This window comes from Phyllobates terribilis, unplaced genomic scaffold (assembly GCF_046119375.1).
Source record: "Phyllobates terribilis strain yellow unplaced genomic scaffold, ASM4611937v1 Scaffold_2__4_contigs__length_985480577, whole genome shotgun sequence".
Taxonomy (NCBI): domain Eukaryota; kingdom Metazoa; phylum Chordata; class Amphibia; order Anura; family Dendrobatidae; genus Phyllobates; species Phyllobates terribilis.
Genome location: NW_027362762.1, coordinates 167,927,696 through 167,939,780, shown reverse-complemented (window position 1 = coordinate 167,939,780; position 12,085 = coordinate 167,927,696). Strand labels below are relative to the sequence as shown.

General features: G+C 49.5%; 1 protein-coding gene across 6 annotated transcripts in view; it reads right to left on the bottom strand.

Moving 5' to 3' along the window:
• The window catches only part of SLC11A2 (solute carrier family 11 member 2), a 99,799-nt gene extending 88,060 nt beyond the window's left edge, over nucleotides 1-11,739 (bottom strand). For 2 of the 6 annotated variants that reach the window (XM_073663248.1, XM_073663249.1), the window contains exon 1: nucleotides 11,646-11,739. In XM_073663248.1, the coding sequence (XP_073519349.1) occupies nucleotides 11,646-11,685 (40 nt within the window). In that variant the 5' untranslated portion in view covers nucleotides 11,686-11,739. Of the gene's footprint in view, nucleotides 1-538; nucleotides 713-11,645 lie in introns of those variants that run through there. The other 4 variants (XM_073663250.1, XM_073663252.1, XM_073663251.1 and 1 more) reach the window with 2 other exon arrangements.
• Between the last annotated feature and the right edge of the window lie 346 nt (nucleotides 11,740-12,085).

The following is a 12,085-nucleotide window of genomic DNA, read 5'->3' as shown; positions in this document are numbered from 1 at the left end:
CCCGCTGGCACGTTATCCCGGCTGGAGCTTTTGGCTGAATCTCTGCGATTGTCCTTTGTGCATCTGTAATCCCCACAGCGGCACATTCATTTTAGCAATAAAGACAGAACTGCCTGTGACAGAAAAAACTACAAAAAAAAATTATAAAAAAAAACAAAACACGAGTTACAAAATCCTGGCGCTGTGTGTGGAGGGTAAAGTGTAGCCTAATCAATGCTGGCATCTGTAATTTACAGAGGGGCACAGGATCCTGGCACCTCAGGGTAAGGCCCACATGATCCAGCAGGGCACAGGCAGCTGATCACTGACATTACAGCTGCAATGGAGAAAACTCCGGACATGCTGGGGGTTGTAGTTCCACAACAGCTGGAGACCTGTGTGCTCTCATGATGCGGTTTTGCACAGCTCAGGCTCTGGGCACAGTATATGTGGTCGGAAGCAGGACGTATACCGCCATGCCCACGGGACAAGGGCACCTGCGGGCACCAGTGCACCGGCCAGAAGAGTCTCCACCACGTGACCTCCTCCATACACTCACCAGTGCAACCGGGAGACACTCTCCGCCATCCCCGCCGCCTACCTGCCCGCAGGAGCACTCCAACCTCAGCCGGACACTCAGCCGGGTCACCTCGCGATGTCCATGGCAAATTCAGTCCCTGTCTCCAAATAGTCCTGCCCACAGTGACGTTCCCGGAAGAATGGGGCACCACGTTACCTGAAGGAGAAGCCCTCTGCTGGCGAGCTCTGGTAGTGCAGGCAGTGACGCGGCCGGCGTCGTGTCTAGTGAGGAGTGCGGCCCCTGGTCATCAGCACCAGATTTCTAACCATACAAGTTTGCTATTACTTTGTATATTTTTAGTATGATCCCCCCACAAACACTATAGTGCCCCACTACCACACAGTATGATGCCCCTACACCCCCACAACAAACACAGTATGATGCCCCCACACCATACAGTATTATGCCCCAACACCACACAGTATGATGCCCCCTACCACACAGTATTATGCCCCCCACACCACACAGTAAGATGCCCCTACACCACACAGTATGATGCCCCTACACCCCCACAACAAACAGTGTGATGCCCCCTACCACACAGTATGATGCCCCCACACCACACAGTATAATGCCCCTACACCACACAGTATGATGCCCCTCCTACCACACAGTATGTTGCCCCCACACCACACAGTATGATGCCCCTCCTACCACACAGTATGATGCCCCTCCTACCACACAGTATGATGCCCCTCCTACCACACAGTATGATGCCCCTACACCACACAGTATGATGCCCCTACACCACACAGTATGATACCCCTACACCACACAGTATGATGCCCCCACACCACACAGTATGATGCCCCCACACCACACAGTATGATGCCCCTCCTACCACACAGTATGATGCCCCTACACCACACAGTATGATGCCCCAACACCACACAGTATGATGCCCCTCCTACCACACAGTATGATGCTGACGCGCCCCCTGGGCCAGTGCTGTTTGGGGATTACCCGGAGCCGGATCTGATGGGGGTTGTAGTCTCCGAGTGGCGGCGACCCGGTCCGTGCCCAGGGTGTCAAACTCAGTGTGTGGCAGTCTTTACAGATGTTATTAGTTGTTCTTAGTGTCGACTACGCCACCCGTTGATTTGCGGTCAAAAGGCCGCCGCTGCAGCAGGGTCCGCTGAGGCTGGTGGTATATGTGCAGCTGTGGTAGTATAACCCCCAACGGGAGGGGTATAGCCTCAGGGGGTCAGGTGTAGAGGATGGTGGTAGTGGTGGTGCAGTGTGGATGGTAAGAAGACTCAGAGTCGGGCTGTGCAGTTCAGGGTTTTTACTTACTGCTGTTCTGTTGGTCACTCTGGCCTTGAGTGACCGCCCGAGCCATGCTGCGTCCACCAGGTCCTGGACTCGGCCAACCCCCAAGCAATTCTGGAGCGTGGTCCTGAGCTCCCTTTCTGACTGTCCTCTCTACTGGCCGTTCCCACCAGGGATCCACTTTTGGCCGGCTCCCTCGGGTCTCTTGGTGGTCAAGCCTCCTCTGGGCTCCCTGACCCTATACTCGGTGTGCCTTTCTAGTGGATTTGGTGAGGGTCGTGGCAGATCCTGACCACGACCTCCGATTCCTGGCTAAGGTTCGTTTTGGCCTCCGCCAGCTTGGGATCCGGTACCCGTGTCCGCCAACCCTTCACCCTTCTGTCCTTATTCTGGGATCTTGGGGTTCCTTCTTGTTTCCTCTCTGGGTCCTTCTCACTCCTCTCTCTCTCTCTCTGCAGGCTCTGCTCTGGAGCTGGGCCCAGCCGGAGCCACAGCTCCCTGTCAGCCCTTCTGGCTGAGCTCCTCTGCTCTGCTCCTCTTGCCTGACTGAACTCACCCTGTTCTAAGATGGTGCCCACCTTATATACTCCCTCTATGTGTGAGCTCAGGTGACCAGCACCCAATGAGCTCCTATCTTTACCCAGACTACTCCCCCTATCTGCCCCTACACTACTGGGATGTTCCACCCCCCTCCCACTCCAGCCAGGGACAGACGCTGTCGTACCTGCACATATACTGGTGGGAGTACCGTTGATCTGTCCCCCGGAAATGGGATGTATGTAGTGCATGCAGCCTACTGAGCTCAGTTCCACACTCCATCCTTACCCGGGAGTGGAATACCACACCTCTGGCTTGAGGTGTAATACCCCTGTAGCAGCCGAGTCCTCAGGGTGCTACATTCCCCCCTGGTAAATCACAGCACGTCCTCGGGCTGTAAAAGAATAAAAACATCCACAAACATACAATTTTTTTTTTTCAAACATCATAAACATATAAAACATTATATATATCATCAGCATAAAACTTTTCATAGTAAACATTCTTGTCCTCTGGCCACTTGTGCAAATTGTGACCAGGTAAGTGCCACAGTCTCTTCAAGAAAAAACAGTTTCCTATAAAACCGGTAGGGGGCGCCTTAGAAAGCGCAACTATATACAAGGGGAGGTATGGCCGCTCTCAGTCCTCGGCCAGTGGGATTAGGGATGGCTGCTCACAGTCCTCAGCCTGTGGGGAGATGGGACACACTGGAACAGTTCACTGGTCCCAACGGGGACTATATTTTAACTAGCAGCAGTACTTATAACAGTTCTCATACCCCGACGGGTAACTATATACAGTGCTCCTACTGTACATCAGTGGCGACGTCCTCCTGGGGGGTCCCACTCAAACTGCGCCTCCTCTAACGAGAGCGGGGTCATCTTGACGGGCGCCGGAACCGTGATTAGGGGCTCCTCCAGAGGTCTTTCTTTCCGGAGTCGGGGATGGTGGAACTCCGGCGGCCACACAAAGGGCTGCCCATCCGGGCATGTGTGCTGGGCAAATAGGTCTTCACCCAGGTGTGGCGCTGTGGACGTTGAGGGCGCTGTTGTGGTAGCGGCGCCCGGGTTCACCAGGCCTTGCGACCAGGCCTGGGGCACCCTGAATGTAAAGGGCACCGTGAAGACGGCGGCGCCCGGGGTTACTTGGCCCAGTGACCAGGCCGGTGGCTCAGTGGAGGTAGAGGGCGCTGTTGGTACTGCGGCGCCCGGGGGCACTCGGCCTTGCGACCAGGCCGGTGGCGTCTCCTGCTTGGCCGTGCTCTGGATCGAGGCGCGTGACGTCACAGGGGGCGTGGCCGCGGCTCCGGCCGCTTGAGGCCTAGCTTGGAGCGATGACGCAGCGGCTACGGGAACGGTGAGTGGGGCTTCGGGCTCTGCGACGGGGAGCTGGGGCAGGTTTACGGCTTCTGGGCACGGGATATTGTCGTCCCCATTACCTGCCTTCATCTCTTCGGCTCCCTCCGCGGCGTCGTCTCCGGCCGTCGTCCCTCCTTCGCCGTCCTCAGAGGTGGACTTGCTCCTCGCTGCGGGTGGCATGCTTCGGTGGCAGGCTCCAGCCTGCAGGGCCATCTCTCGGGTCCACTCCGCCAGCGTTTCCTGCTGCACCCGGGCCATCCTTCGTGCGAGGCCCTCCAGCGCGGTCTGTGCACGCTCCCGGTCTCGAGGGAGCTGTGCCAGGATCTCCAGCAGGCCTTCTGGAGTGGCGGCCTGCAACAGGCTCCTGACCACAGGGTCGGTGCTGCCTGACTCTCCCTCCATCTCCGGGTACGGCTCCTCCAGACTCCTCCAGGCTGCACCCATCTTCGCTCTTTTGTTCTGTCTCCACCCATACTGAGGGCGGTCCTGGGGTAACTTGGTGATTGTCAGTTCCAGGGGCAGTCCCCTCACGCTGATGGACATCTCTAACATCACAGTCTCTGCTGGTGGGGGCGGTTTCCGCTTTTGGCGCCATTCCTTGACCTGGCCCACGATGGGAGGTGGCCTCTTGCCACCCTCCGGCACGCCCATAATGGCGTCCGCTCTGCCAGGGCGGGAAATCTTCTGAAATGGCGGGAATCGTCTCCCAGTGGCGGGAAACTCCGTGGATGGCGGGAATCTTCACCGATGGCGGGAAGAAGGCTGAAGATGGCGCCGGATGGCGGGAAAACTTCACGGATGGTAAGTTTTAAAAGTCTCTTTTTCAGGCACGCAGTACCCGGTGGTTGCGGGCACGTTATCCTGCCGACTACGCCAAAAGTTGACGCGCCCCCTGGGCCAGTGCTGTTTGGGGATTACCCGGAGCCGGATCTGATGGGGGTTGTAGTCTCCGAGTGGCGGCGACCCGGTCCGTGCCCAGGGTGTCAAACTCAGTGTGTGGCAGTCTTTACAGATGTTATTAGTTGTTCTTAGTGTCGACTACGCCACCCGTTGATTTGCGGTCAAAAGGCCGCCGCTGCAGCAGGGTCCGCTGAGGCTGGTGGTATATGTGCAGCTGTGGTAGTATAACCCCCAACGGGAGGGGTATAGCCTCAGGGGGTCAGGTGTAGAGGATGGTGGTAGTGGTGGTGCAGTGTGGATGGTAAGAAGACTCAGAGTCGGGCTGTGCAGTTCAGGGTTTTTACTTACTGCTGTTCTGTTGGTCACTCTGGCCTTGAGTGACCGCCCGAGCCGTGCTGCGTCCACCAGGTCCTGGACTCGGCCAACCCCCAAGCAATTCTGGAGCGTGGTCCTGAGCTCCCTTTCTGACTGTCCTCTCTACTGGCCGTTCCCACCAGGGATCCACTTTTGGCCGGCTCCCTCGGGTCTCTTGGTGGTCAAGCCTCCTCTGGGCTCCCTGACCCTATACTCGGTGTGCCTTTCTAGTGGATTTGGTGAGGGTCGTGGCAGATCCTGACCACGACCTCCGGTTCCTGGCTAAGGTTCGTTTTGGCCTCCGCCAGCTTGGGATCCGGTACCCGTGTCCGCCAACCCTTCACCCTTCTGTCCTTATTCTGGGATCTTGGGGTTCCTTCTTGTTTCCTCTCTGGGTCCTTCTCACTCTTCTCTCTCTCTCTCTGCAGGCTCTGCTCTGGAGCTGGGCCCAGCCGGAGCCACAGCTCCCTGTCAGCCCTTCTGGCTGAGCTCCTCTGCTCTGCTCCTCTTGCCTGACTGAACTCACCCTGTTCTAAGATGGTGCCCACCTTATATACTCCCTCTATGTGTGAGCTCAGGTGACCAGCACCCAATGAGCTCCTATCTTTACCCAGACTACTCCCCCTATCTGCCCCTACACTACTGGGATGTTCCACCCCCCTCCCACTCCAGCCAGGGACAGACGCTGTCGTACCTGCACATATACTGGTGGGAGTACCGTTGATCTGTCCCCCGGAAATGGGATGTATGTAGTGCATGCAGCCTACTGAGCTCAGTTCCACACTCCATCCTTACCCGGGAGTGGAATACCACACCTCTGGCTTGAGGTGTAATACCCCTGTAGCAGCCGAGTCCTCAGGGTGCTACAATGCCCCTACACCACACAGTATGATGCCCCTCCTACCACACAGTATGATGCCCCCACACCACACAGTATGATGCCCCAACACCACACAGTATGATGCCCCCACACCACACAGTATGATGCTCCTACACCACACAGTATGATGCCCCTCCTACCACACAGTATGATGCCCCTACACCACACAGTATGATGCCCCCACACCACACAGTATGATGCCCCCACACCACACAGTATGATGCTCCTACACCACACAGTATGATGCCCCTCCTACCACACAGTATGATGCCCCTCCTACCACACAGTATGATGCCCCTCCTACCACACAGTATGATGCCCCCCTACTACACAGTATGATGCCCGCCACCGCACAGTATGATGCCCCTACACCACACAGTATGATGCCCCCCACAACACAGTATGATGCCCCCACACCACACAGTATGATTTTCCCATAGATTCTCCACTCACAGTATGATGCCCTCCCACCACACAGTATGATGCCCCCACACCACACAGTATGATGCCCCCATACCACACAGTATGATGTTCCCATAGATTCCCCACTCACAGTATAATGCCCCCATAGCTACACACACAGCTCTGCTACATCAGGAAACACACCTTTCCTGTGTACTGCTTGCTTGTCTCTGCTGCCAGTCCCATAACCTGGCAGGGGCTTCAGTCTCTACATGACTTAAGGACCTGATGGTTACCAGCTCCACCGTAAGGGCACGGTCAGACAGCCATCCATACAAATCAGACAGAGGTTGGACCGCAGTGCATGGGCTGGCCACGGCTCTCCCGAGCGGAGCGTGACAGCTACATGTCACACTCGGGTCAGGAGAGCTAAGTCCATGCACTGCGGTCTGATCTCAGTCCGATTTGTACGGCCGTCTGTCTGCGCCCTTATATTCAGCTGTATCTGAGTTCTGATGATTTAGATACAGCTGAAGTCGGGAGATGCCTCAGACCTCATGGGACAGCCCCCCAAATTTGGTGGGACAATCCAGCTGGATCCGGGATGGTTAGGAGGTACATGGACATACTGGCTTTTATTGCGAGTTGGAAATCCTGCCAGTTTCTGTGAGATCTGCATGAATTAGATGTGGATTTCACCGTTTCCATTGCAAGGAGGGGAATTCATAGTAAAAATCCACAGCATGCTGCAGAAATAAAATCCTCTCCGGTGAATTTTAGCAGATTTTTTTCTGCAGCGTGTGGACGAGGTTTGGTGAAATCTCATCAGCTGAGCTGTTACTGTAAAAGCACTGTGGATTTTCTGCTTCGGTAAATTCGCAGTCTGCCGATATCTTGGGAACACATCATATGGGCGGACGCTCCAGTCTGTCTGCACTGCTCCCTAGAATATACTCAGGGTTAGAGCATGTACAACCTGCGCCTGAGAGCAATAAGCAGCGGACCTGCACATCTACGCTGCTTATCCTGAGGGCTATGGTATGACCAAACATTAAGGGGAATCTGTCAGCAGGTCTTTGCTATGTAATCTGAAGTCAGAGGAGATAGAGGCTCAAACACAGAATTCAGAGATGTGTCATACGTCCAGCTGGGTGCTGTTGTTTACTTAGACTGAAGATTTAATCACCTGGTGATTATCATTGTCTGGACTACAGAAGAAGCTATAGCAGCACTGTGCCTGGCAGTCCGACTCCGCCCCCTCCATTGTATATGCAGAGCCTGGTGTCGGAGGGGCTAGCTTCCTCAGCTCTGCTGTATTGCTAAATCTAAAAACTCTGATTGTGTCAGAACGCTACACCCAGTAATCTAAGTGATACATCATTGAATTCAGCTTTTCTTTACCTACATCCGGCTGCTCTCAGGTGAGGTAGCAAAACCTGGAGACAGATTTCCTTTAAGAAGAGGTTTCCATGCAGCAGTTGTGCACCTCTTTTTTTTCTCACTATATGAGTGGTTTAATACACAGTTTAGAAAAGATTGGAAATCCTGGTTTTATGTACAGAAGAAGTGGCTCCTGGAACATTTCTGAGAACTTCTAAAATAAATAGCAGCTGCTGTTTTTTGCATGTATTTTTTTCCATTTTAAAAGGTGAGAGGAAAATGTTGCAAAAATACCCAGCACTGGGCACTATCTAGGCTTGTCACAAAATTAAAGGGGTTTCCCACCACTTTGATATTCAAGACTTTTAGAATAGGTCATTACTAAGAGATCTGTGGGGGTCCACACCCGGCACCACCAGCAATCAGCTGTTAACTGATAGAGGTTGGATATAAACAGTGTACAGAGCAGAACAGCATAGCGCCATACACTGTCTAGTGGCCACTGCTGGGTACTGCAGATCAGCTGTTATTTAAAAGAAATCTATACATGGTTTATGTCAGCATGCTGCCAGAGATGGTACCAGCTGATTGCTTGGGTGCTGGGCGTCGGACTCCTACAGAGCTGATATTGATGTCCTGTCCTTCGCATAGGTCATCAATATAATTTGCCCAGAGAACCCCCTTTAATTGTCTATGCAGGGGATTTGGAGCCCTGTATCAAAAGTATGGAGGTCTACTGTTATAAAGACATATCTAAAAAATGATCTGCACAGATTATTATAATTTATATTAAAATAGGGACATTTACTTTAAGCTTCATTTACATAAAACTGGAACCCCCTCCCCACCCCCGTTTCTAAAAGCTGCAACTTTAGAGTGAAGGTTTTAAGTACTTTATAAAGTATGGAGTTCAGACGAGAAGCTTTTTAAGACTTTGAAGACTTTTGTTCCATCTTATTCTTGTATAATTTATGGAATGTTTGCTCTGTTACCAAGCGCAGCTCCTGACCCTTTTCTGGAGGACTGCACTTGTATTTTAAGAATGCACTTGTGCACATACCAAACCCTATTTCTTTAAGGAAGTTTAATCTAATCAAGATGCATATTTTCTGTTGTATTCCGAATGACACCTTCACTATAATAAAGCTGCATCTGCTATATATATATATACGGTATATATATTACGGTATATACGGCTGCCATTGGGACAGCAGGGAATATGCTAAAATAAAGGGAGTCGGGAACTTGGTCAGCATTAATTGTGCCCTCAAAGCTGAGAAATACAGTCATATACTTATTCATATACTTATTCTGCAGCAGGACAACAACCAGTGGTTCAACTATACAATGGGCCTCAATGCAAAATTTGGACCTAGGTCCCCACCAGCATGTTGGTCACATTTCCGGTTCCTGTAACATTCTAGATCCTATAATGACATATTTGTGTCCCCCCCCCCCCATAACAAAAAAACTACTGATAAAAAATAGAAATCTGATAGAAGAAAATGGCAATAAAATAATTTTCTAAGTAATACTTCTATATAGTGGTCACATAGTTACCAAATAACAAATATTACCATATTGGTCTTGAACAGGTCTGCTATACTAATATACCAATAATAAACCACAGAAAGGGGATAAATGCCGCCACACCAAGGGGTTACATATTACCACTACATAGTAATCAAATAATACCACATAGAAGGACCAGGATGAGTGACATAATTGAAGAATGACTCTCATTTTGGCCCCCTTTAATAATGTCCCACATCCTGACCCCTTTTTTAATAACGTCTCCCTGTCTCCCATCAATAATGTAATAATGCCCCCCTTTCATGTCTTTTTATTTAATAATGTGCCTCATACTTTAATAAATTCACTGGTCCTGGCCCTCATGCTTTTTTAATTTTCTCCGACATGGCCCTCATCCTTTAATAATATCTCCCATCCTGGCCCTTGATTTTAATAATGTCCCCTATCATGTCCTCCATATTGTAATAATGTCCCCAGTCCTGTAATAATGTCCTACGTCTTGGTTCCTTTCTTTAATAATGTCCCCCATCCTGTAATAATGTTCCTATCCTGTTCTCCATCCTGTAATAATGTGCCCCATCCTGGCCTCCATCTTTAATAATGTCTCCCATCCTGTAATATTGTCCTCCATCCTGGCCCCTTTCTTTAATAATATCCCCAACCTGGACCCTTTCTGGCCCCTATCCTAGCCCCCACCCTTTAAAGAAGCACTCCTCTTCCCATCAAAGTTTTTATCCTGTTAATATATTGCAATCATCATATTATATAGCACTGTGTACTTACAATTGCTCATTTTGCCTTTCTACCCAGGTAATTCTTCTGTTTTCTATTAGGTCTATGACATCACGTGATTAAAAACTGACTAGGTGAATCCTTCTAAGCGCTATGTAGAAACACAAGGTCAATTGTCCCTGTATAAGTTATAAGTCACTGCAAAAGTCCCTGGCAGAGGGAGGAGGGAGCAGCTGGTCAGAAGTTGAAGAGGGGAATGATAAACACAGGGACAAGAGATTTCCTGTTTCTTCATAGAGCAGAGAAAAGAGAAGAATTAGCTGGGTAGAAAGGCAAATTGAGCAATTGTAAGTACACAATGATATATATAATATGATGACTGCAATATATTAAGAGAATAAAAACTTTAATGGCAGTACTTCTTTAATAATGTCCCCCATCCTGGCATTTTTCTTTAATAATATCCCCCCTGCTGGCTCCCATTGTTTATTAATGTCTCCCATCCTTTTCTCCAACAAATTAAAAAAATATATATATACTTCTTACCTGTTCCTGTTTGCCTGATGTGCAGCGTCTTCTTCCTCCTCCATAGCAGGGGGCGGCTCATGGGAGCATGGGCAAATGATAATGAATTGAGGGTGCGGGACAACATATGATGATGAATTGGGGGTGGATGAGAGTAAATAATTAATTGAGTGTGGGGGAGAGCAAATTATGATGAATTGAGGGTGGGGGTAGGAGAGAGAGAGGACATGACATAATGAATTCGGGCGGAAGGGGGCATGTAAATATAATGAATCGGGGGAGTGGGAGTTGCCAGGCTCTGATAGACTGGTAGTTTGTATAGTTTGTAAAAGTATTGTGGTTTAAGAAGCCGGCGGCTTTCTGCTCCGCAATACATTTCAACTGAATGTGCGTCTAAGGACAAACACCCTGCTGAAAAAGGCTCTGGTGATAACAGGTCCCCCTACTGCATGAGCCTGGTCACAGTCGCACACTCTGCAACCACCCCACACATACAGTCATCGTCATTAAGAACCATCTTCAGCATAAAGTAGAACAAGTAGTCCTGGAAGTGATGATATGGCCCCCACAGAGCCCTGATCTCAACATCATGGAGTCTATGTGGGATTACATGAAGAGACAGAAGGATTTGCATAAGCCTACATCCACAGAAGATCTGTGGTTAGGTCTCCAATATGTTTGGAGCAACCTCACTGCCGAGTTCCTTCAAAAACTGTGTGTATCTAGAAGAATTGATGCTGTTTTGAAGACAAAGCATGGTGACATCAAATATTGATTTGATTTAGTTTTCTCTTTTACACTGACAAGCAAAAGGGTAACAATGTTTAGAACTTTTGACTTTCAGGCTCCATATCTCACCATCCACTACTGCTTTGAATGTGAGACTACTATCATTTCATAGACAATCATCTTGGGTATCTCATACATAAATTTGACTTGCAACTATTTAGCATATGATCGGTAATGCAGATTCTTGTCATATCACTGCATGGTTACTGTTTTGCTCCTAAAAATCTAAAAAGCTGTTTTCAGTGAACATTGGGTGGGCATATATTTCAGGAAGTGTCACCAAGGTGAACTTCAGAATATCACTTGAGGTCTATGGAACAGGCATATAGCAAAAAAATTATTTCTTTTTTGAAAAAGGTATTAAAGCACAGCGTTAACAGGGTCCAACTGTATCCTTAATCTAGATACTAGCTTTCTAAAAACTTACCAAGTTCACACGGATGGGATGCAGCCTTTTTTCCTCCCATTGTTGTTCCCTAAGGTAGGCTCTCCATCAACTGACTTAGGTCCTCGGCTACTATTTCAGCACTTAAGTAGCCCCTCCCTTCAGATAAGCACCCTTCATTCTCAGAATTATTGGTTGGCATTGTCCCTAGAAATTAGAAAAAAAAGTCATAGAGAAGTGGGTAAAAACTTGTGCAAACAAATTTGAGTGATTTTTCCAGTAATAAAAATCTAGACAGTAAAAATGACACTTTTAAAGAGTAATTAAAAAATCAATTCCCCAGCCTGAACACAAGCCAAGCAAAAAAAACAGTTTATTAAATAACAAAAGTACAAAAGTATTACAATTTCTTGTTTCCTTCATGTTGCATTGAACTATGAACCAGTGAATTATTAAAGCCACCAGATACACAAATTGTTATT